The 20,533-nt window shown below is 45.8% G+C and overlaps 2 protein-coding genes across 4 annotated transcripts in view; one reads left to right on the top strand and one right to left on the bottom strand.

The window, feature by feature from the left end:
- The window catches only part of sh3bp1 (SH3-domain binding protein 1), a 64,579-nt gene extending 54,152 nt beyond the window's left edge, over window positions 1-10,427 (top strand). The window contains exons 15-18 of the mRNA XM_084323545.1: window positions 1,211-1,305; window positions 3,778-3,943; window positions 6,185-6,546; window positions 10,048-10,427. Of these exons, the coding sequence (XP_084179671.1) occupies window positions 1,211-1,305; window positions 3,778-3,943; window positions 6,185-6,546; window positions 10,048-10,412 (988 nt within the window). The 3' untranslated portion in view covers window positions 10,413-10,427. The remainder of the gene's footprint in view (window positions 1-1,210; window positions 1,306-3,777; window positions 3,944-6,184; window positions 6,547-10,047) is intronic.
- A 3,667-nt stretch (window positions 10,428-14,094) lies between these two features.
- Window positions 14,095-20,533, bottom strand: part of cdc42ep1a (CDC42 effector protein (Rho GTPase binding) 1a) — a 15,329-nt gene continuing 8,890 nt past the window's right edge. For 2 of the 3 annotated variants that reach the window (XM_084323546.1, XM_084323547.1), the window contains exons 3-4: window positions 19,056-20,109; window positions 14,095-14,852 (exon numbers count right to left, since the gene is read on the bottom strand). In XM_084323546.1, coding sequence (XP_084179672.1) covers window positions 14,107-14,852; window positions 19,056-19,551 — 1,242 coding nt within the window. In that variant the 5' untranslated portion in view covers window positions 19,552-20,109 and the 3' untranslated portion in view covers window positions 14,095-14,106. Of the gene's footprint in view, window positions 14,853-19,055; window positions 20,110-20,287; window positions 20,348-20,533 lie in introns of those variants that run through there. The other variant, XM_084323548.1, reaches the window with a different exon arrangement.

Raw genomic sequence — 20,533 nt, 5'->3', positions numbered from 1 at the left:
CTGTACTGTACTCTACTATACTATACTTAAGTCACTGAAGGGTGGGTACCAACGAGCTGCTCGATCTGCTCTATATTGTGAAATATGAAAGGAAATGGGGTATTTTAAGGGAAAGAAAATAATAGTATTCTGAAAAAATATTTTTTTTATATATTGACCTCAAGCTCTCCTTGCTTTTCTTGATCCTCCAATCACAACTGTTCATAGTTTACTGTTTTCCTTTTTCTTTTTTTTTACCACTGCAGCACTGGTTGACAGGGAAATTTACCAACACACTTCTGTCTTTATCTCTCTCTAACACACACACACATACAGTACACACACAAACACACTATCTCTTCCTCTCTGTCTCTCTTACTATCACACACACACACACGCACACACATGCACAGTCACATACACATGGCCTTCACTCCCAGACATATCTATCTACAGTACACACACTATCCCCCACCTCTCACTCTGTCTCTCTCTCTCTCTCTCTCTACACACATAGCCTTCAACTTGTACACACATTTGCACACACACAGCTATCTCATAATATTTATAATTCATTTTAGGTGCGTCAATGCTCCACTTGTTTGGTCTACTCTCCTGTATGAATACTTTGTTAGCTCGTCATTCTTTAGAGATCTAGGGCCATTACTGAAATCTAGGTCTCTCCATGTTGCAACATGTCATTCTGTCACTGAACTCTATCCTTAATCTAAGACTCTGTTGTGTGCCTCCATGAATAATATCTGGTCAAATGATTCCACATCACTGGTCATGACTATTAACAACCTATTTCAGGTACTAGGGTTTACTGAAAGACCACAGTAACCACAGCAACTATAACAACCGTCCCTCTTTCTAATGCTCTTTTTATGCCTTATTCTTCCTGCTTCTTCTGTGCCCCCTGCCCTCTCATCTCTCTCTCTCTCTCTCTCTCTCTCTCTCTCTCTCTCTCTCTCTCTCTCCCTCTCCCTCTCCCTCTCCTCTCCCTCTCCCTCTCCCTCTCCTCTCTCTCTCTCTCTCTCTCTCTCTCTCTCTCTCTCTCTCTCTCTCTCTCTCTCTCTCTCTCTCTCTCTCTCTCTCTCTCTCTCTCTCTCTCTCTCTCTCTCTCTCTCTCTCTCTCTCTCTCTCTCTCTCTCTCTCTCTCTCTCTCTCTCTCTCTCTCTCTCTCTCTCTCTCTCTCTCTCTCTCTCTCTCTCTCTCTCCCTCCCTCCAGGGAGGGGATGTTGGACATGGCAGCAGCCTCGTCGGTCCAGGTGATGACGGTGGTCGAGCCTCTCATCCAGCACTGCAGCAGCCTCTTCCCAGAAGGTACATCACACTGTATATCATTCTACCCTCAGATTCATCACTAATGGTAGATAGATATGACACTCATCACTGTGTCCTTCATGAGAGGTTGGCTGGCCCTCTCTGATGGAGAGGCACAACAAACACTGGTATTTGTTCATTTTAAGGCCCTTATTGATAAGTTAGTTGAAATGGCATTTTGAAACCTATGGAACCTGTTCTAGTGACTGGCTGGTTTGATTGATTGATTGATTGATTGATTGAAAACTGTATTAACAGATTGCAGAATGGGTACAATACAGTACAGCTCAATACACACAATTGTTAACCGCTTCTGCGCCAAAAACGAGTTAACTCGTTATAGCTCGCCAATCGAATTCTGCCAACAACGAGTAAACTCGTTATTGGATCATTATTTCTTTTATTCGCTATTTCCATTAATAATTCATCCTGCTATGCTTTAGGACTCAGTGGCACTCTGTCTGAGACCGCTACCGTCCGATACCGCCGCCTAACGCCTTGCAGACGCTATTGCACTCCATTTGAAACGATGTGTTTTGTTTTCTCGGCCGAGCTGCGGCGTGGGGGTGGGTTCTAAACACTCCGGCAAAACAAGCGGTTACAACAGATGCATCGACAAGGGTCCCCGCCCGCCCGTTCATTTTCTTTGGTGGTAAACGTGGGACACACTACCACGACCAGTATTTGGAATGGCGATCAGATAATTGGATTATTCTTTTTGCAGTACATCATAGACAAGGTAAGGACTATATATTATCAATCTTGCGTTGATCCGATTTGATTTATTTCCCGCGATCGGAGGGTTAGGGCCGGTTTTCCCCCGTCCCCTTTCGTGCATGCATGATGAAACATAATACCGATAATCTAGCATTGATTTCAGGATGATTCAATAATCAGGTGAGAAATGGCAACGTGTTTAGTGGATTTCACTAAAGGGCTGTTTGACGAAGTTCCCTGGGATTACACAGGATCACTCTACAACTATACTCATATTCACCACGGTATAAAACGGAAATGTATAGATGAAAAAATAATCTGTTTTTTGCATGTTGACCGGAAGAAACCCACTGACAATCGACGGTATTATTAGATCCATAGCTATAATATAAAATATAGGTTTAGCTCTACAAACAAGGTGAGCGAAATGTAAATGTAAAATGTAATGTGAGCGATTACATGGGGTTAATGGGTGGCATGGCCTATGCACTTACATCAGGGTCCCCCATTTTCAATTCATAATGACATTTGTGACATACGCAACATACAGATATACAGATATATATCATGACATACAGATATATACAGTACTGTTACATTTGTGACATACAAGATATGTAAATATACAGTACTGTTAAACAGAGATCCTAACAGAAAATATATACATACGAGGGGGAGGAAAATGTACATTAGGAGGGGGTGGGTGGGTGGGAGGGGGGGTTCTGACATTTACGGGGGCCAGTTTCGAATTGCAGCCTCCTGTAGGTGGACTTTGAGAGCTGTTTTGAAGGTGGGTAGGGATTCACATTATTTTACAGTCCTTAAGGTCCCCTGAGTTTGCTCGGAACAGGATAAATCTGCATTTCACTATGATGCCGCTAGCTCATGAAACAGTCCTTAAAGCTTGAGATTCGCCCCTCTGCTGAGTTTAAAACCTTGTCAATCAAGTTGTACATGTTTTTATTTTTTTTATATATATCTTTTCCCCCCCTCCTTTTTCCTCAGTTTTTCTCCCAACCCAATGTTAGTCGTTATGCCAATTCCCAATCCCCTTCCTGGTCGCTGCGCACCTACCCCCTACAGTCGGTCTGGGAGAGTGGAGGCTATCACATGCTTCCTCCGACACATGTGTAGCCAATCAACCGCTTCTTTTCACCTGGCAGCGCGGACTCTCACTGAGAGGGTGTAACATGTGGAAGGATCACACTACCCCCCTTAGATCCTTTCCTCGCTGAGCAGGCGCCCCGACCGAACTGTAGGAGTCGCTGTTTACAACGACCAGGACCCACCCACCGGCTTTCCCACCCTCTAACACTGCCAATTGTGTTAGTACGATGGCCGGCCAAGCCGGAAGCAACGCAGAGAGCTGGGCTCGATACCAGTATATCCTGCGTTGGTGGCGAGCGCCTTGCCCACTGCGCCACCCAGCCGCCCTCAAGTTGCACGTGTTTTAATTTATTTGTTACCCTTGCACTTTGCCCCGCCTTTGCCCCATCTGATTTTCTATGCTTTTCTTTGCTTATTTCTGTATGTACACTCGACGTACATGTAACTGTAAACGAGGGAAACCTCAGTTGCCTTTCGAGTTTAAATAAAGGTTTGAAACCAGCTTTGTATGGTCATTGTGAAGCACTTTGGATAAAAGCTGCTATATGTAATTCCAAATGTCATCCATTAATATTGTAGTTTTTTTCCCCTGCTCTTTTTTTATAAATTTTTTGGGTTTGTCTCTTGACTCTTGACTCTTGACACCAGAGGTGGCGTTCGAGCTGCCTGAGCTTCCCGAGAGCCCAGACTCAGCCCTGTCGGCTCCTCCCACTCAGCCTCTGGTCTCGGAGAAAGAGAAACTGGTCAGATCAGCCTCCACCACTTCCACAGGCTCCTCCTCCTCCTATCACAGCGCTCTCTCCAAGACCAACAGGTACGCCGGGGTCAAATGAGGGGCAGTTGTACGTTGCGCTTGCGCTCAGAACCCGTAGCGAAATTGATATTACACTTTATGCTGTTGGTTGAGAAACTTTATTAGTTCAGGAAAAAATAACAGTATCACAGGAATGCCTGCTTTCTAAATCTATGGGTTGCAATGGTATAAAGTAACTTAGTATTTTTACTCAAGTACTGTACTTAAGTACAATTTTAAGTATTAACTTAAGTATTTTCATTTTAGGGAACTTTGAACAAAAAGATTTTGCATAGAAAATATGGCAAAGATGTATGAAGATTATATACTTTCACATTTGAAGCCTGACAACCTGGACCACATACCACTTTAACATAACTTTCATTCAGAGCAGTGTAACTGGACCACATACCACTTTAACATAACCTTTAATCAGTGCAGCATAACTAGACCACACACCACTTTAACATAACCTTTAGAGGTCAATGGATCGAGAATTGAATGCTCCCAAGCACTGGAATACACAAACGATGAAAAATGTAGATTGCATACTTTTACTTTAGATACTTAAGTACATTCAATAGCAAATACTTCTCTACTTTTACTTAAGTAGAATTTGAATGGAGGACCTTTACATTTACCAGAGTATCATTTATCTGGGTATTTCCATTTTTGCTTATGTAAAGGAACTGTGTACTTCTTCCACCACTGACGGGTTGTGTGACCCAAACTCATCGTCTTATTCCTGGTAGGTTCCCAGAAGAAAAGAGAAATGAGCCAAGTTCCCAGGGTTTGACCATTTCTTTAGAGATGCAATGTGTAAGATTTCCCCCCGATCATTTGGAATGAGGACTGTGTATACTCAACTATATACAATTACGTGAAATATGCACAAGAGTAAAGTGGTTGAGTGAGTCTACATACGGTCTCCATTGTCAGCCCGATGGCACAAGTACGACGCCACTCGACCTCTAAAATACGTAAAGTATCATTCCATATGGTCGGAAAATCGTATATCTTTAAAGGTGCACTATGCAGTTTCGGAGGAGGGGGTTTTCAATTATTTATTATTTATATAATTATTGTATCTTATGTTATTGTAAATTAAAAACAAAAAAATTGTAGGCACGGCTTAACCAAATGTAAGCCTAGAATATGTTTGACAGAATTGCGACCGGCGCCTTTGTAAACAACAGCAGTGGAATAGTAACTTTTCAGGTATAGCTTTCTAGCTTCGAATAGTGTAGTACCAGGGATCCAATTTTCCTCCAAAAGATAGTTTGTTTATTCAGTTGCAAAAATAATATACCTTAAGTCCAATGCACACGACAGGTGATTTTTGCCAGGCGACGGATATTGATTGAAAACTTTATTAACAGGGGAGCTCCAGTAGCTCACCACGTACCGCGAGTGCTATTTCAGCGCCGTGGACAACCGCGCTCGCGCGGATCTGGGGCTGAGCGAGTTCGAATCCCGGACTGCAGCCGTGCCTTTCCCAGAGTGTCTTCCCCCCCATCTGAACCCTTTCAGCCTGCTTCTGTCGGTCGAACTTGACCAAGTATAAATGCGATAAACGTATAAAAGAGCCAGGGAAATGGCCAAAGTTTAAAAAATAAAAATAAAACTTTATTAACAGATTGCAGAATGGGTACAATACAGTATGGCTCAATACAAAACAACTGCTAAGAGGATGCAGACCAGAAAAAGACTTTCATCTTGTTTACATCGGGGTCCCCCATAGAATGTTATCGCTTCCATTGTTATGAATGAGAGAACCCACACAGCAGGAGATGTTCGAGCGACAATCGTGCAGCAAGTTATGTCGCCTGGCTAAATATCGCCTCAATCCTATTTTCTTTTAGGCAGACAGGCAACACAGCAAGGACAATGAGGAAATAACATGACTTCTACTGGTGTATCATTTGTAATATAAATTAATTTATCAATACATTCATTGATCAATAACCCACGTATTATTACCGTGCTATTTATGTAAATGATTAATGAACTAAGTTAGTTATTAATTTATATGTGCTGCTTAATATAGCTTACATTAACGAATGTCTATTGACCCCAAAAACAAATTCTTTGTTGTTTGTCAATTGTTGTTGAGCGACAGCTGATCGCATTGCCAGGCGGTGTCACTCGCCTTCCGTCTGCTTTGGACTTTAGAAATTACTCCCTTCTCTCACTTTTACAGAGCGACCTAGTGCACCTTTAAAGGCTCTTAACTCATTATTATGTGTTTCTGTTTTCCTTCAGCACAGCGTCCCAGGACAGTGAAGGCTACTTCCTGGTGAAGTCTGGCTCTGTGAGCCGCAATGGAGCCACCACATGGGAAGATCCTGCTCCTGACTCCACCCAACCCCACCCAGCAGCCCAGAATCCGTCACCCCCACCCCCGGTCCCCGGCCCCGCCAGTGCTTCCAACCCTGCTGCTGCTGCCCCTAGCGCTACTAACGCGACTCCAACCCCGTTGCGCAGGAGGATGACAGCTCTGAACCCGGTTCTAGCCAGGATGCCCGCCCAGAGACAGAGCTCAGAGCCGGGCCCGCTGGAACCCATCTCGGAGTCAGGGCCCGAATCCCCCAAAGCCTTGATGAAGATCACGCCACCCTACAAACGTAGGTTGAGCTGCATACTGTTCTGTGTTTTTCCTCCCCTATTCATTCATTCATTCATTCATTCATTCATTCATTCATTCATTCATTCATTCATTCATTCATTCATTCATTCATTATTTAAGCCTCATTGAGGGCCAGACCATCATTTTCGGTGGTGCCGAGATTACAACAAATAAGAAAACAATTTGTCAAAGAATGGACAGAAAAACTTCAACGTTTAAAAATAAAACTGGCATCAGTCGACACAGTCACTATTTAAATTTGTGAATAAGCACCTTTTATGAAAAAATAAACATATTTTCCTAGTGGGGCGAGCAGGTCGACTAAACACGAGGCTAAAACAGCATATATGTTCCTCTGGTAGCCCTGACGTGTTGCTTCACAGCACAGGGCTGTTTGGAGGAAGAAGAAGAAGGAGATGAAAAAAAAACACAGTGCCACTGTTTTAACAAGCAGGAAATCAGCGGTTCCATGTGTTTCACACGTTTCAACTGAAACAGGCCCCACCCCCTAGCAGGCCCCCGGACTGACGAGGCAAAAGCACCCTGGGCTGACCAAACAAAGACATTTGTGCACATGTGGGTGTGCTGGTGTGCGATAGAAGCGCTTGAAAAGACACATCACAGAGATAAGTGAGATAAGGGTCCCATATTTGATCTTGAAGCGGGCCCCCTGAACCTTAAAGGTCACATATTATACTCCTTTTCAACAAGTTAATATAGGTCTGTGACGTCCCCAAAACATGTCTTGTATTGCTGAAAATACGACTCAGATTATGCATTCTAAGGGCGGCTGGGTGGCGCAGCGGACATTGTGCTCGTCACCAACGCAAGAGACACCGGGTTCGAATCCGGCTGTCGGCGTTGCCTCCGGCTTGGGCCGGCCGTCATACTAACTCAATTGGCAGAGTTAGTGGGTGGAAGTCGATGGGTGGTAATCTGGACGTTGTGGACAGCAACTCCTACAGGTCGGACAGGAAATGGCGGGGGTAGTGTGAGCCTCCCACACGTTACACCTCGCCAATGAGAGTCCGCGCTGGCAGGTGAAAAGATGTGACAGGCTGCCTCCTCGTGTATCGGAGGGGACACGTGATGCAAGGCTTCTATCCTCCCTACAACCGGCCAGTGGGGGGCATATGCGAGCAACGTTCAAGACAGGGGAGGGGAGAATTGGCACAGCAAAATTGGGATGGGAGAAAAATAGAAAAAGAGGAGAAAAAGTGTATACAAAAAAATTATTATGCATTCTAGAATGTCTCTCTGATTCAGTCCTGTTGTCGACGGACTGTTTCTGTGTCTCTAGCTTTAAATGCAAATTCATTATTTATTTATTTAAGCCTCAGAGACACATTGAGGGCCAGACCATCATTTTCGGTGGTGCCGAGATTACAACAAATAAGAAAACAATTTGTCAAAGAATGGACAGAAAACGTCAACGTGATTTAGTCTATAATTTCATAGTCTATATTAATGTATGCAGGTGAGGAGATAACAGTACAGAGAGTGGAACCTATGATCAGTCATTCTTCTACAATATTCTCTCATTGGACCAAACCTCCACTGAATAAAATATTAGTGTAATTAATGACTCATTTTACTGGGGACCCCCTGGAGCCCTCTCAAGGACCCTGAGGGTCCCCGGACCCCACTTTGAGAACCACTGGTCCATAGTAGGTGGGCGGATAACCTATAATCAGAAGAGTCATTCGTATGCATCTCATTGGGATAACTACTAGTCAATGAAATAATAATAGTGTAATTAAAGAATACCCCATTTTTCTGGAGACCCCCTGTAACCCCCTCAAGGCCCCCTGGGGGTGCACGGACCCCACATTGAGAACCATGTTGAGTCACATGTTTTCTGACCTAGGCAGCCCAGAAGAATCTGAGGTCATTGTGGGGCAACAGTGGCTCAGGACAGCGGTCATCTGGTAGTCGGAAGGTTCCCGGTTCGATTCCCGCTCCTCCCGGGCAGCGTGTCGATGTGTCCTTGAGCAAGACACTTAACCCCTAATTGCTCCCGATGTGCAGGTTAGCACCTTGGGTGGTTGCCTCCGCCATCGGTGTGTGAATGAATGGGTAAAATGTGAGGAACAAAATTGTAAAGCGCTTTGGATAAAAGCTGCTATATAAATGCAATGAGTCCGAGTCATCAAGGTTGAGTCCACTCCACTCGGGCAGTCAAAGAGCTGACATACAAATAAAAAAAGGTCTACATTAAACATAAATGACACAGCGGTCACCATTTCAAAGGGAGTTTATTTACTTTGTGACACAATAGCCAAACAAATGCACTAGCCATCAATATCTTATGCCAAATGATTAGGGCCTATTAAATATATATATATATATATATTTTTTTTAAATAACTGTATTTATCAATTAACAAGTCTGAGTCCTCGTCTGCACCGTCCGAGTCCAAATGCAGTCAACGCTCGAGTCCAAGTCTGAGTCATCAGTGCTGCTCAAGTCCAAGTCGAGTCACGAGTCCTGAAAATCAGTCCAGGACTTTGACTCAAGTCCGAGTCCAGGACTCGAGTACTACAAGCACTGAGAAAGTTCCGCCTACACAGGAAATGCGCAGGAAACAGGAAGTCTTTCACCGATTACCAAAATATCTGTCCACACGCAGAACATAGTCAAGTCAAGTCAAGTCAAGAGTTTTATTTGTCACGGCATACGGATATACAATGAAATGCGGGTGGTCTTGCCCGCAACGATGTGCAATACTAACTGCTGCCACAATCTATACTAATACTGAAATACAAGAACACTGATGCCTATCTGAATCCTTAAGTTCCATCTTCCTGCATGTTTTCTACTACACTTCAGTCTTGTCTTCATGCTGTAACTGTTCTGTTGTTACTTGATCATTACTATTCATGTAGTGCACACTGGTTTCACCAATAGTTGCCACCACAGCCCCCAGAGGTAGTTTATTATCTATAACATTGTGGTACATTGTGCAACTAAATGGGAGTCTCTCTTGGTCTCATATTATCTCTTCCTGTGGTCTGACCTCTCTGCACATTTGCATATCACTACATAGCCAACGGTGCATGTATTCTACGGAGTGGCTGGGTGTGTGTTTGTGTCTATGTCCGTGTGTATTTGTGTGCCTATGTCTGTGTGTAAAGTAAAATTACTTTGTGTAAAATGATAATTAATAAAAGGGCCGACACAGTGGCGGGAGGTTAGAGCGGGTCGTCTGGTAATCGGAAGGTTCCAGTCCAGGTCTCCGGCTCCTCCCGAGCAGCGTGTCGAAGTGTCCTTGAGCGAGAACACTTAACCCCTAACTGCTCCCAATGAGCAGGTTGGCACCTTGCATGGTCGTCTCCGCCGTCGGTGTGTGAATGTGAGGCATAAGTTACAATGTGCTTTGGATAAAAGCGCTATATAAATGCTGTCCAATTAAGTTGATCTCTATGATCGTCCCAATAAGTTCTCCTGGGATGTTCCTGAAATTCTGCCCTCTGGTTCTTCCCTCTGGTTCTCCCCACAGCGAGGAGGTCCTTCGTCCAACCCAACATGCCCACTCATCCCACCGAGCAGGTGGTGGTCCAGTTCTCTAAAGCCAGAGCCCCTGTGCCTCCAAAGCCCCGGGCCCCGGTGCCGCCCGCCATAGCCCAGGCGGGAGAACCCAAGACCAAGTCACAACCGCCATCCAACCCCCAGGCCCCGGCGCACCCCAGCGTGCCCCCCGCGGGGGAACCCGACGGCCAGCCACAAGCCACAGCCACACTCCCTCCCCCGGGCCTCAAGAAGCCTTCCGTCAAGATGAAGCCGGGACGCAAAGTCCCAAACTGCCCTCCGCCACTTCCTCCGCCCTCAGAGGTGGTGAAGCACGTACCCTTTGTAGCTCAGTGAGAGAGGATGCCAGCGGTGTCGTTTAGGTCGGACACGTTTGTGAATTCTTCATGCGTAAAAACACTGCGTTGTGTGTTGTTCATAGCGCGCACAGTGTTTTTACATCTCGGCTGACACGGCGTTGATAAGCCAGTATGCAGTAATATTAGCTGCACATTAGTCTCCATGTGACGTCACGGTGATGCCCTCTCCATTCTCTCCCTCCTTTCCCATTTAAGTGAATCCGGGACCCCAAATGGCGCACAAGAAAATGACCTGCCGTGTTCACTTTGTAAATAAAAGCATATCCAAGCTACTTAAAACATCTTTATTGTAAATGTCATGGTATAATATCATTGGTACTGACTGCAGCGTATGTGTGTGTACATTGCACTATGTAGCTTTACTGCAGGTGCTCATGAGAACATATTTTACGGAGGACAATTGCTGTCCTCACTTACAGTTGTATAAAAGGAAATATACATGGTGATACTTGGTGATAATATAAAAAACAGACATGAGTGTCAGACGTCATCATTTGGGTTACAGGTGCACGCAGTCGCAGGGGCTTCCCTTGCAGAAAGACTGCAGCATAAAATAAATTCAAACGAACAACCATGGTTCAGGCTTTAGTTGACAATGATGTGTATTATTATTTCAATGTCATATTAAAATTCCCTCAGTCCATTTGTTTACCGTTAAAAGGTGCTGTAAGTGGTATTTATTTTGTTTAAATAAGTGTTAGATAGCTCCAAATTCCGACAGCCATCACTGATATAGAGTGTTTGGTCAGTAACATGGGTTTACTAGTCCCTCTGCTCTGCAGTGAAGATTGTCTTTCTGGTATCCCGTCCCCACTTTATCTAGTCAGGAGAGAGAACCCTAGATATTTTTACTTATTTCAAGACATCTTGGTTAGATCAGCACATCATTTGCTTAAAACTAGTTTTTATTTCTTATTTTTGTCAGACCATTCTTTTCAGTGTGGAGTTCTCTCTCCTGATTGGTTAAAGTGTGTTTTCTGCTGCAGAGCGGCGGGACTGGGAGACCCACACACTCAGTGGCGGCTGTCGGAATGTAGAGCTATTATTTTAAAAACGTAGACCACTTATTTTAACAAACAACTACTGCTTACAGCACCTTTAAGTCTAGATGTTTGTACTCAAGATTTATTCACATGAACACAACAATAGATGAATACTTCACATCACACTGAGATGCCAGATCTCATTCATTCTCTCTGTCTCTCTCTCTCTCACTCTTTCTTTGGTAGTGTATTCCTGAGTGAAGTTGACAAGACTTTGTAGTGATGTTAAAAGTCTGGAGTCGACACACAGAGGAGCCTTTAGCTTGTCTGCACTTCCTTTGTGAGCCGCGAACGGCCACAGGAAGCCGCCTTCCTGCCTGACGCGGGAGGAAGTCGAGACGTCGAGTGTTTTTCTAACTTGAGCACAGAGTAATCCTTTAGTGTTTCCTTTGACACTCTCCTTGTGTCTCTGACCACTCCCCTTGTGTCTCTGACCACTCCCCTTGTGTCTCTGTCCACTCCCCTTGTGTCTCTGTACACTCCCCTTGTGTCTCTGACCACTCCCCTTGTGTCTCTGTCCACTCCCATTGTCTCTGGCCACTCCCCTTGTGTCTCTGTACACTCCCCTGTTTCTCTGTACACTCCCCTGTTTCTCTGTTCACATTCTTTCACGTTCAACACATCCTCTTTGTCTCATAGGCTGGTTTTCTTTCGTGGAATAAAACATGTTCTTGATCTTTCTCTCAGCCCCTGTTCATCTTCACGTGTTCAGCTTGTGAACATGTCTGCTCCTTTAGAATAACTTTCAATCGATCCTCCGTGACATTTATATGTCTTTGTAAACAGTGGTGTAGTCTAGTTTCTTGCAGTGGGTATACTGTGAAGATGCCCTCCCAGCCCCATATATATATATACACTATATGAATGCATCCACACATAACTGAGAGCATTTGGAAAGGCATGTTGTTTATCAACCATTTATTATAAACAACCCAAGACTTAAACAGCCAATGACATTTGTTTTGCTTCTCGGTCCTCCGGTGGAGTGTTTGAGCTTCACTGTGCAGAACGACGCATGAGTTTGACACTAGAAGGCCGTTTTCACGTTTATCTGCTGAAAAGTGGTCATTTGAAAATCCAATTTTATGGGGTGGGCCTACGAGCAGGATTTGTGACATCACAAATAGTTTGGAAGCCAATTTTGGTCCAATAGTCAACTTACACAAGTGTGATGTGGAAACCTGAAGCCTGCCGTACACAGAGAATGGACAGTGGAGTGGGGGACACCTTGTGTCCAACAGTTAAACTTTTGAGATTAAATACATTTCCATGTTTCTAGATTTTTTTTATGAGAGTGAAGGATTAGGTGTAATTTAAATTATTTTAAACATAATTTAAAGGTGCTGTATGTCGTTTTAGGGGATACATGTTCATCCCAGAGTTGTGGCGAACTTCCATGGTATGTGAAAATATACAGTACACCAGGGGTGTCCAACTTTAGGAGGGCTCAGCTATGTTCCTAGAGGTCACAGTAGGTCATTTTATACAGTGAGGTCAAGTTTCAAATAAATGGTCTCACTACATTGAAATGGCTACTATCATCATATGTTTCGACGTTTCACAGTCATACTCAATTTATTCAATTCCAAGAATGTATGCAGAAATAGGCAAATACAAAAAAAGAATGAATAGGCAAAAATAATACGTTTGTATTACATGCAAAAAACTGCATGGCTTTTGGAGCATTATTTAGCCCCCTTCCAGACAAGCTAAACATATGGATTCCTTCGGTTGCCTAGTTCCATAGGATACCATTGCCTTCACACTAGCTTAAAAATGAGCATGCGAAGGTTGACTAATGGGGCTAAGATGTTTTGTTTTTTGTAAAAAAGGGTCTGGCGGGATGCCAGTGATATATATTATGATGAATTATGCTCAGGGAGAAACTGGGACCCTGGGACATTGAAATGTTACCATTTTACTGAGGCTGTTGTTGTTGTTTACAATTGCAGGGCCACACATTTAGTTTACAAATATATTTACTATTCAAATAAGAATCTGCTATAGGCTTCTGTTTGATTTACCGTGCTTCAAAAACAAGATGTCTTGTGAATTTATGATAAGGTGTGACTTTAATTGAAAGAATTACATTATAGTAGCAGGTTCTGCAAATGTAAACAATTATTAATTAGCATACCTACAGCTGGTTAAGGACTGGGGGTGCTTGGCTGATGTTGTTCTGTCCTTGAAGCATTTAGCTAATTGAAAAGTAAGTAGCCTGGATAATATGAAGCAAACATCCCTGGATGTCTGCAGGACAAGGAGCGCACAGGGCGAATTTGATGAAGTCCTGTCACAAAACTATATTGTTATGCATTTTTCAGCGGGTATAGAGAATCCTTGAGCTTTCTCAGTGGGTTTATACGGCATATACCAGCGTATCACGTAGACTACACCACTGTTTGTAAATGCAACCGGTTAAAAAGTGATGAATTCAACATTCAACGCCATCAACATCAAACGGCGGTGTTCAAAGTCAACCTGTTCAATAGGACACGCCAGCCTCATGGACCATGACACGCTTTTAAGACACTAGATTTGATGGAATTGCATAAGAAGAACCATAAATCATAAAGCAAATTTGCTTTCCTCCGCCCTCAAAACGCCTTTTTAAGTTCCCCCCTCGGTCTAGACCTTGATCTCTTCCTCTTCGTCGTAGCTGTACGACGTCTTCTTCCTCGTCTCGTCGACGACCGGCGCCTCGGAGTCCCCAGCGTCCGCCTGGCCCTGCCCCCCGCCAGAGCTCCCGCTGTAGTGCCGCGCCAGCGCGTCGGCGGCGCTCTGGAACTTGTCGCTCTCCAACCCCACCCTCTCCCGACCGGGAGAGCCCACCATCGCCACGTCGGGGACCGTCCCCTTGAGAGGGACGCCCTCCGCCGGCCTCCCTTCCTCCTCCTCCCCCCACTCCCCGCCGCACGGACTCTTCCCGCCCCCGCAGTCCTCCCGCTGCAGGGAGTCCACGTACGATATGGTGGCGGAGTCCATCTCCGAGCCCTCGTTGGTCAGGCCGCACGCCGAGCCCGCCTCTTCGCCCTCCCAGGCGTGGCCGCCGGGCCCCTCCGAGTGGCCGTAGGGGCTGTCGATCAGGCCGAACACCTCGCTCATGAGGGAGGGCCCGAGGTCGAAGGTGAAGTCCAGGGAGGTGAGGGAGGGCAGGGAGTCGGAGCGGGTCGTCGGAGGCGGCGGCGTCACCGGGGCCGCGGCGGTGACGACGTCGGGGTCGGAGGTCAAGTTGGGGACGGGGCAGGAGGACAGGATGGCATCCGTGGCATCAGTCAGTGAGCCGCGGTGGACATTCTGGGAGCGGGAAATGGAGGGCTGCTGACGCTCGGTGCGGGAGAGGCGGGGCAGGGTGACGAAACCCGACTCCAGGCCTGAGGAGAATGGAAGGAGACAGCAGAGATATCAATATTATTTATGATCGCAAAGAGGAAACTCGCACACAATACACTGTTTAATGTTGAGGCACAACATCCAAAAATAGTCAGTTGAGATCTATATACTGTTACCGTCATCTGCCTGTGGGGCTCGGGTTCCCACCAACACTATCTAACCACATCAAACAAGAGGTGGACGCTGGCAAATACTGCGGCATGGTCATGCTGGACCTACAAAAGGCCTTCGACACTGTCAATCACTCCATTCTAATGGACAAGCTAAAAGCAATTGGTTTTGATAGCCTATCAGTGAGCTGGATGCAATCCTACCTGGAGGGGAGAGAACAGATGGTAGAGGTAAACGGTACTCTATCCCCCCCCCTCACAGTGAGCTGTGGTGTTCCACAAGGAAGCATACTAGGACCGCTACTCTTCCTAATTTATGCAAATGACATGTCGTCAGCCTGTGACTGCAACTTGTTCCTGTTTGCGGACGACTCAGCCCTGCTGGTCTCTGACAAGAACAAATTGCAGGTTGAAAAAACCCTCAGCACGGAACTAGGCAAAATCTGCATATGGCTCGCTGATAACAAACTATCATTACACATGGGCAAAACAGAGTCCATTCTCTTCGGTTCAAATAACAAACTCAGCAAGACCGACGGCTTCTCAGTTACAGTGGGTGACAATATTGTCACAAGGAAAGACGAAATTACCTACCTGGGTTCCATCCTAGAGGCAAATCTTTCCTGTGACAAAATGGCATCCAATGTAATAAAAAAAGTCAACCAACGAACTAGATTCTTGTACCGGATCTCCTCTCTGGTAAACAAGAATACCCTGAGGACTCTGGCAGGAGCACTCATTCAAGGGTACTATGACTATGCGTGCACCTCATGGTACCAAAGCACCTCAAAGGCGCTTAAAACAAAATTACAAACATCACAAAACAAACTGGTCAGACTACTACTTGACCTGAACCCCAGAACCCACCTCACCCCTGCCCACTTTGCCAACCTAGGATGGCTTAGAGTAGACGACAGAGTACAGCAACTTGCAATGGGCCTGGTCTACAAGATACACTATACGACCGGGGTGCCCATGTACATGTCAAAATACTTCCCAAAGGTCAGTGAATACCACAACCACTACACCAGAGGAAGCTCAACAAATCATGTTAAACCCAGATTCGGCTCAAACAAGGGACTAAACACGTTTCGCAATTATGCCACAACAATGTGGAACGCCCTACCCAAAGCTGTAAAGGAATGTGAATCCCTGCCCACATTCAAAACCGCCCTTAAAGAGCACCTACGGGAGGCTGCAATTCGAAACTGGCCACCGTAAATGCCCAAAACCCCCACCACCTCCTAATAGACAGTCTCCTCCCCACCGCATGTATATATTCCCTCCCCGCCGTATGTATATTCCCCTCCCACCCACCCACCCCCTCCTAATGTACAGTCCCCTCCCCATCATATGTATATACTCTGTCAGGATCTAGGGGTAACAGTACTGTATATTTGAATACCGCCTATGTCACAAATGTATCAGTACTAAATACCTATATGTCCCTATGCCATAAATGTCATGTATGTTATGTATGTCATAAATGTCTATATGAATTGAAAATGGGGGACCCTGATGGAAACAAGACAAACGTCTTTCTCAGGTCTGCATCCCCTTAACAATTGTATGTATTGAGCCGTACTGTATTGTACCCATTCTGCAATCTGTTAAATAAAGTTTTCATTCATTCATTCATTCCTTTAGTTATTTATCTGGAAGTCATTTCATTACAGTGACGATCCACTAGAGGGCAGTGTAAGTTCACAACCACACACACGCACACACACACACTGCAGGACCAGGCACAGCCAGCCAGAGCTAAGTGAGTAAACTGCTGAGTCCTCCTGCTCTATCTGTGAACTGTGTATCACCTTCATGGTATGTGCCTGCTTGACCCAGCCAAGTCACTCACATGTCTCACACACACACACACACACACACACACACACACACACACACACACACACACACACACACACACACACACACGAATGCCATCATGACCTCACCGTCTACGTTTACATTTAGTCATTTAGCTAAACACTTTTATCCAAAGCGACTTACAAATTGTGAACAACAAGTCAGCAGGAGGGGGGCCTCTCTGGCAGCTAAGGGACAGTGGCATTGTTCATCAAATAGTAACAGGTTTGAGTGATTATAGACAGATAGGTAGTAGTATAAGTATAGTAGCATAGTAGTAAGGTACATAATAGTAAAACGTTTTTTTTTTTTTTTTTCAGATATTGTTTGAAGAGGTGTGTTTTTACTTTTAGTCAACATGTTAGTGGCTATAGTGCGTATAGGATTCAAGGACAGATTATCACGAGACCTTTTCCGGTTCTTCAAATGACAGACTCTATGCCTTACCTTGACTTTGTCTATTTTGCTGCCGTCTATTCTATGCTCATTTATGCTTATTTTTATCCCCAATCTATGTCTGCACTTTATGCATTGCTCTTGATCTAATTTTTGTCTTTTTTACCGCTGTGAAGCGCAATTCTTGTATAAAAGGTGCTATACAAATAAAGTGTATTATTATTATTATTATTATTATTATTATTATTATTATTATTATTATTATTATTATTATTATTATTATCATTCATGTCCTTGAATATACAATCATGTCCTGACTTTTCATTCAATAATTCATTTATCTTAAAAAAAAAAATACATTCATCTAACCAGGGGAAGTTAGCTGAGCATGCTATTTATTTTCAGCAAAGCTTATACTTCATACTCACAGTTACACACAGATTCACACCTGGCAGCTGGCCAGTGTAACCCAGCGAGCTACATTACTAAATAGTGTCCGACTGTTTGGCCACTGAGCCGTTCAACTGGAATAGTTGAGGGTTAAGTGCCTTGCTCAAGGGCACTTCACCACAGTCGTTTTTGAGGGAGGAGAGAGTGTTTCACATCACATCCTCCGCCCCGATTAACGATCATTCTCTTTTTTAAATTTTACTATTGGTCCCAGAATCAAACCGGCAACCTTCTGGTCACTAGCCCACTTCTCTATACTCTTTAAGTTACCACTACTTCTGCCCCCCCCCCCCCCCCCCCGAGATAATAGAATGATTAAAGTGGATAGAAGCATTGTATAAAAACTCTCGACACACACACACCAAAGAGTTCTAATGACACACGCACACACACACACACACACACACACACACACACACACACACACACACACACACACTCACTCTGGGAGGTTAGCCGGTGTGAGCTGTGAGTGGGGTATTTATAATCAAACAGGCCGTCAGACAGTACAGTATACGTTGCCAAGCGCGTCTGGCTCTCTCTCTGTTATCAGACCGTGTTGGACGGAGAGTGAGTGCTGCTGATTGTGTGTGAGCCAAGGTGATCCACGAGGACCGCAGCTGGGAGAAATCTCCCCTGATCGCTGTGTAAATGTGACTGCTTGTTTTCACTGCGTATTATCTGCAGACGGGCTACTGACTCCCTTCGGTTCGTCTTCCTTCACCGGGGCGGGGGGTCGGCTCGCTTGACCCTTTGGTCCATAAGTGTTTCACTTCTTTTGAGTTCAGCGTCATTGTGTGTGTGTGTGTGTGTGCGTGTGTGTGTGTGCGTGTGTGCGCGCGAATGTGTGTGTGCGCTGTCTCTCCCCCATTACCAATTGTGCGTGTCAAGTTTATTTGTACAGCCCTTAATGACTGCTGCGTGTCTCAGAGGACTTCACAGGCTCACATTACAATGGAACGACCGTCTGTGAACTTTGACCCTCAGTGAGGACAACAGCAAAACTTGAATTTGAAAAGATAATGTAAGAAATGTTGGGAGGTCAATTACCCCCCCCCCCCCCCCCAGGTGGCGTGTGTGTGTGTGTGTGTGTGTGTGTGTGTGTGTGTGTGTGTGTGTGTGTGTGTGTGTGTGTGTGTGTGTGTGTGTGTGTGTGTGTGTGTGTGCATCTGTCTCTCTTTCTCTCTACATGCTGAATGCTGGTGACATGTCCCACTTTACAGCTAAGCTCTGGCCATGGGCCCCCAGAGGTAGAGGGTCTGTGTGCGTGCGTGTGTGTGTGTGTGCGTGTGTGTGTGTGTGTGTGTGTGTGTGTGTGTGTGTGTATGTATGTGCGTGCGCGCATGTCTGCGCCCCTACACCCACCGTAAGAGTACTTGGTCTCCTCCTCCGGAGAGCCGGGAGACTTGGGGAAGAGCACCTTGGTGGTGGGGCTCCCGTTGGCCACGTCCACGTCCAGCCGGGGGAGGGAGATGGCGTTCTTGACGATGGGCGAGACGGGAGGGGGCGGCGGGGACAGCTGCTCCTTGGCCGCCGACCCGGGCCGACTCTCGGAGGTGGAGCCCTTCCTCACCTGACGGAGCGTCCGGGAGAAGAACGCTCCGATCTTGTTGTCGGGGGTGGTGGAGTTGGAGTCCGTGTCCCCGCCGGCGTTCCCGTTGTCCTTCTTCTTCCCGCCGTGGTTGCTGAGGAAGGAGGTGTCTCCGAAGACGTCGCCGCCGCGGCCCACGTGCATGGTGTGGCGGAAGTCGCCCAGCGGGGGGCTGATCATGTCCAGCGTCAGGTCGCCCTTGAAGCGCCGCTTGCTGTGAGAGTGCGAGACCAGGCCCTTGAGGCCCGACAGCTTGCCCTGGAGGTTCATAGCGGCGGCAGGGAAAAGGGCCGTGCAAAACAAATGGAACGTGTGTAAATATCCCTTTAAAATGAGCCTCCAAAAACGATATTCCCGAATTAGGTAGCGATTCGGGAATGTGTCTGTTTTTCCCCCTCTGGTCTTACAATGGAAGCACTGAGGTCTCAGCGGTTCTCCGCGGAGGCCCCGTTTCCAAATTATGGGCCTTTTGCGTCTAAAAAGTTATTCCAAGTTCACGAGACCGCGTTTATGAGTCTCTGGGGGTTTCGCACGAGTTCAAGTCCCAGCGGTGAATAGTTCGCCCCCCGAAATGCCGTCGCTATTACCGTGCGCGGGCTAATTTCACTCCTATTTCGGGTGTTTTGTTGTCAGCCAATAGGTGGAGAAAAGGGAAGGAGAACACTATGCAGTGGAGTTCCTGGAAACGGCCCGGGCCCAGTTTTTTGGAGTGTGGTCAGAGAACCCTGGTTTTCCAAGTCGTTTCGGGCTTTAGGGTTTGTCGACATCAGCTCAGAAATAGGTCCAACTCCAGCTGCAAACGGTTCTGCGGTCGCACACTGGAACCATCTATCAAAAGCAGAAGGGGAGGGGGGTGTGGGGAAGTACATTATTTATCTTAAAATGTAGACAAAGACTGTATTAAAGTTGAAGAGTTTGAGGATGCCGGGTAAACTCTTCTGAAATACTGAAAAAATAATTCAGTATTAGGTTCCAAAAGTAACCCAACCAGTTTCTGGACGGTGACCTTGTCTTGTCTGTTGGTTTTCGAAATTCCACGTTCCTAAGTCCAGCGGTCTGGAACTTTGTAAATGGAGGCAACAGTGGCTCCCCTGTCACTACTGTGGAGCGAGCAACTAATGTCTGCTTCTCCTCCATAAAATAAAAAGGGGGAAGGGGGGGATTTCTGTCTGCACTTTGTCCTGCGTCTGCTTACAACACCGGAGCCAATCAAAGAGCCGAGTCCCGTTTTCGATGAAGGGCTTTTATCGAG

Source organism: Notolepis coatsorum, assembly GCF_963971535.1.
Source record: "Notolepis coatsorum genome assembly, chromosome: 10".
NCBI classification, from domain to species: domain Eukaryota; kingdom Metazoa; phylum Chordata; class Actinopteri; order Aulopiformes; family Paralepididae; genus Notolepis; species Notolepis coatsorum.
The sequence above is the reverse complement of the archived record's forward strand: the minus strand, read 5'-3'. Positions and strand labels throughout refer to the sequence as shown.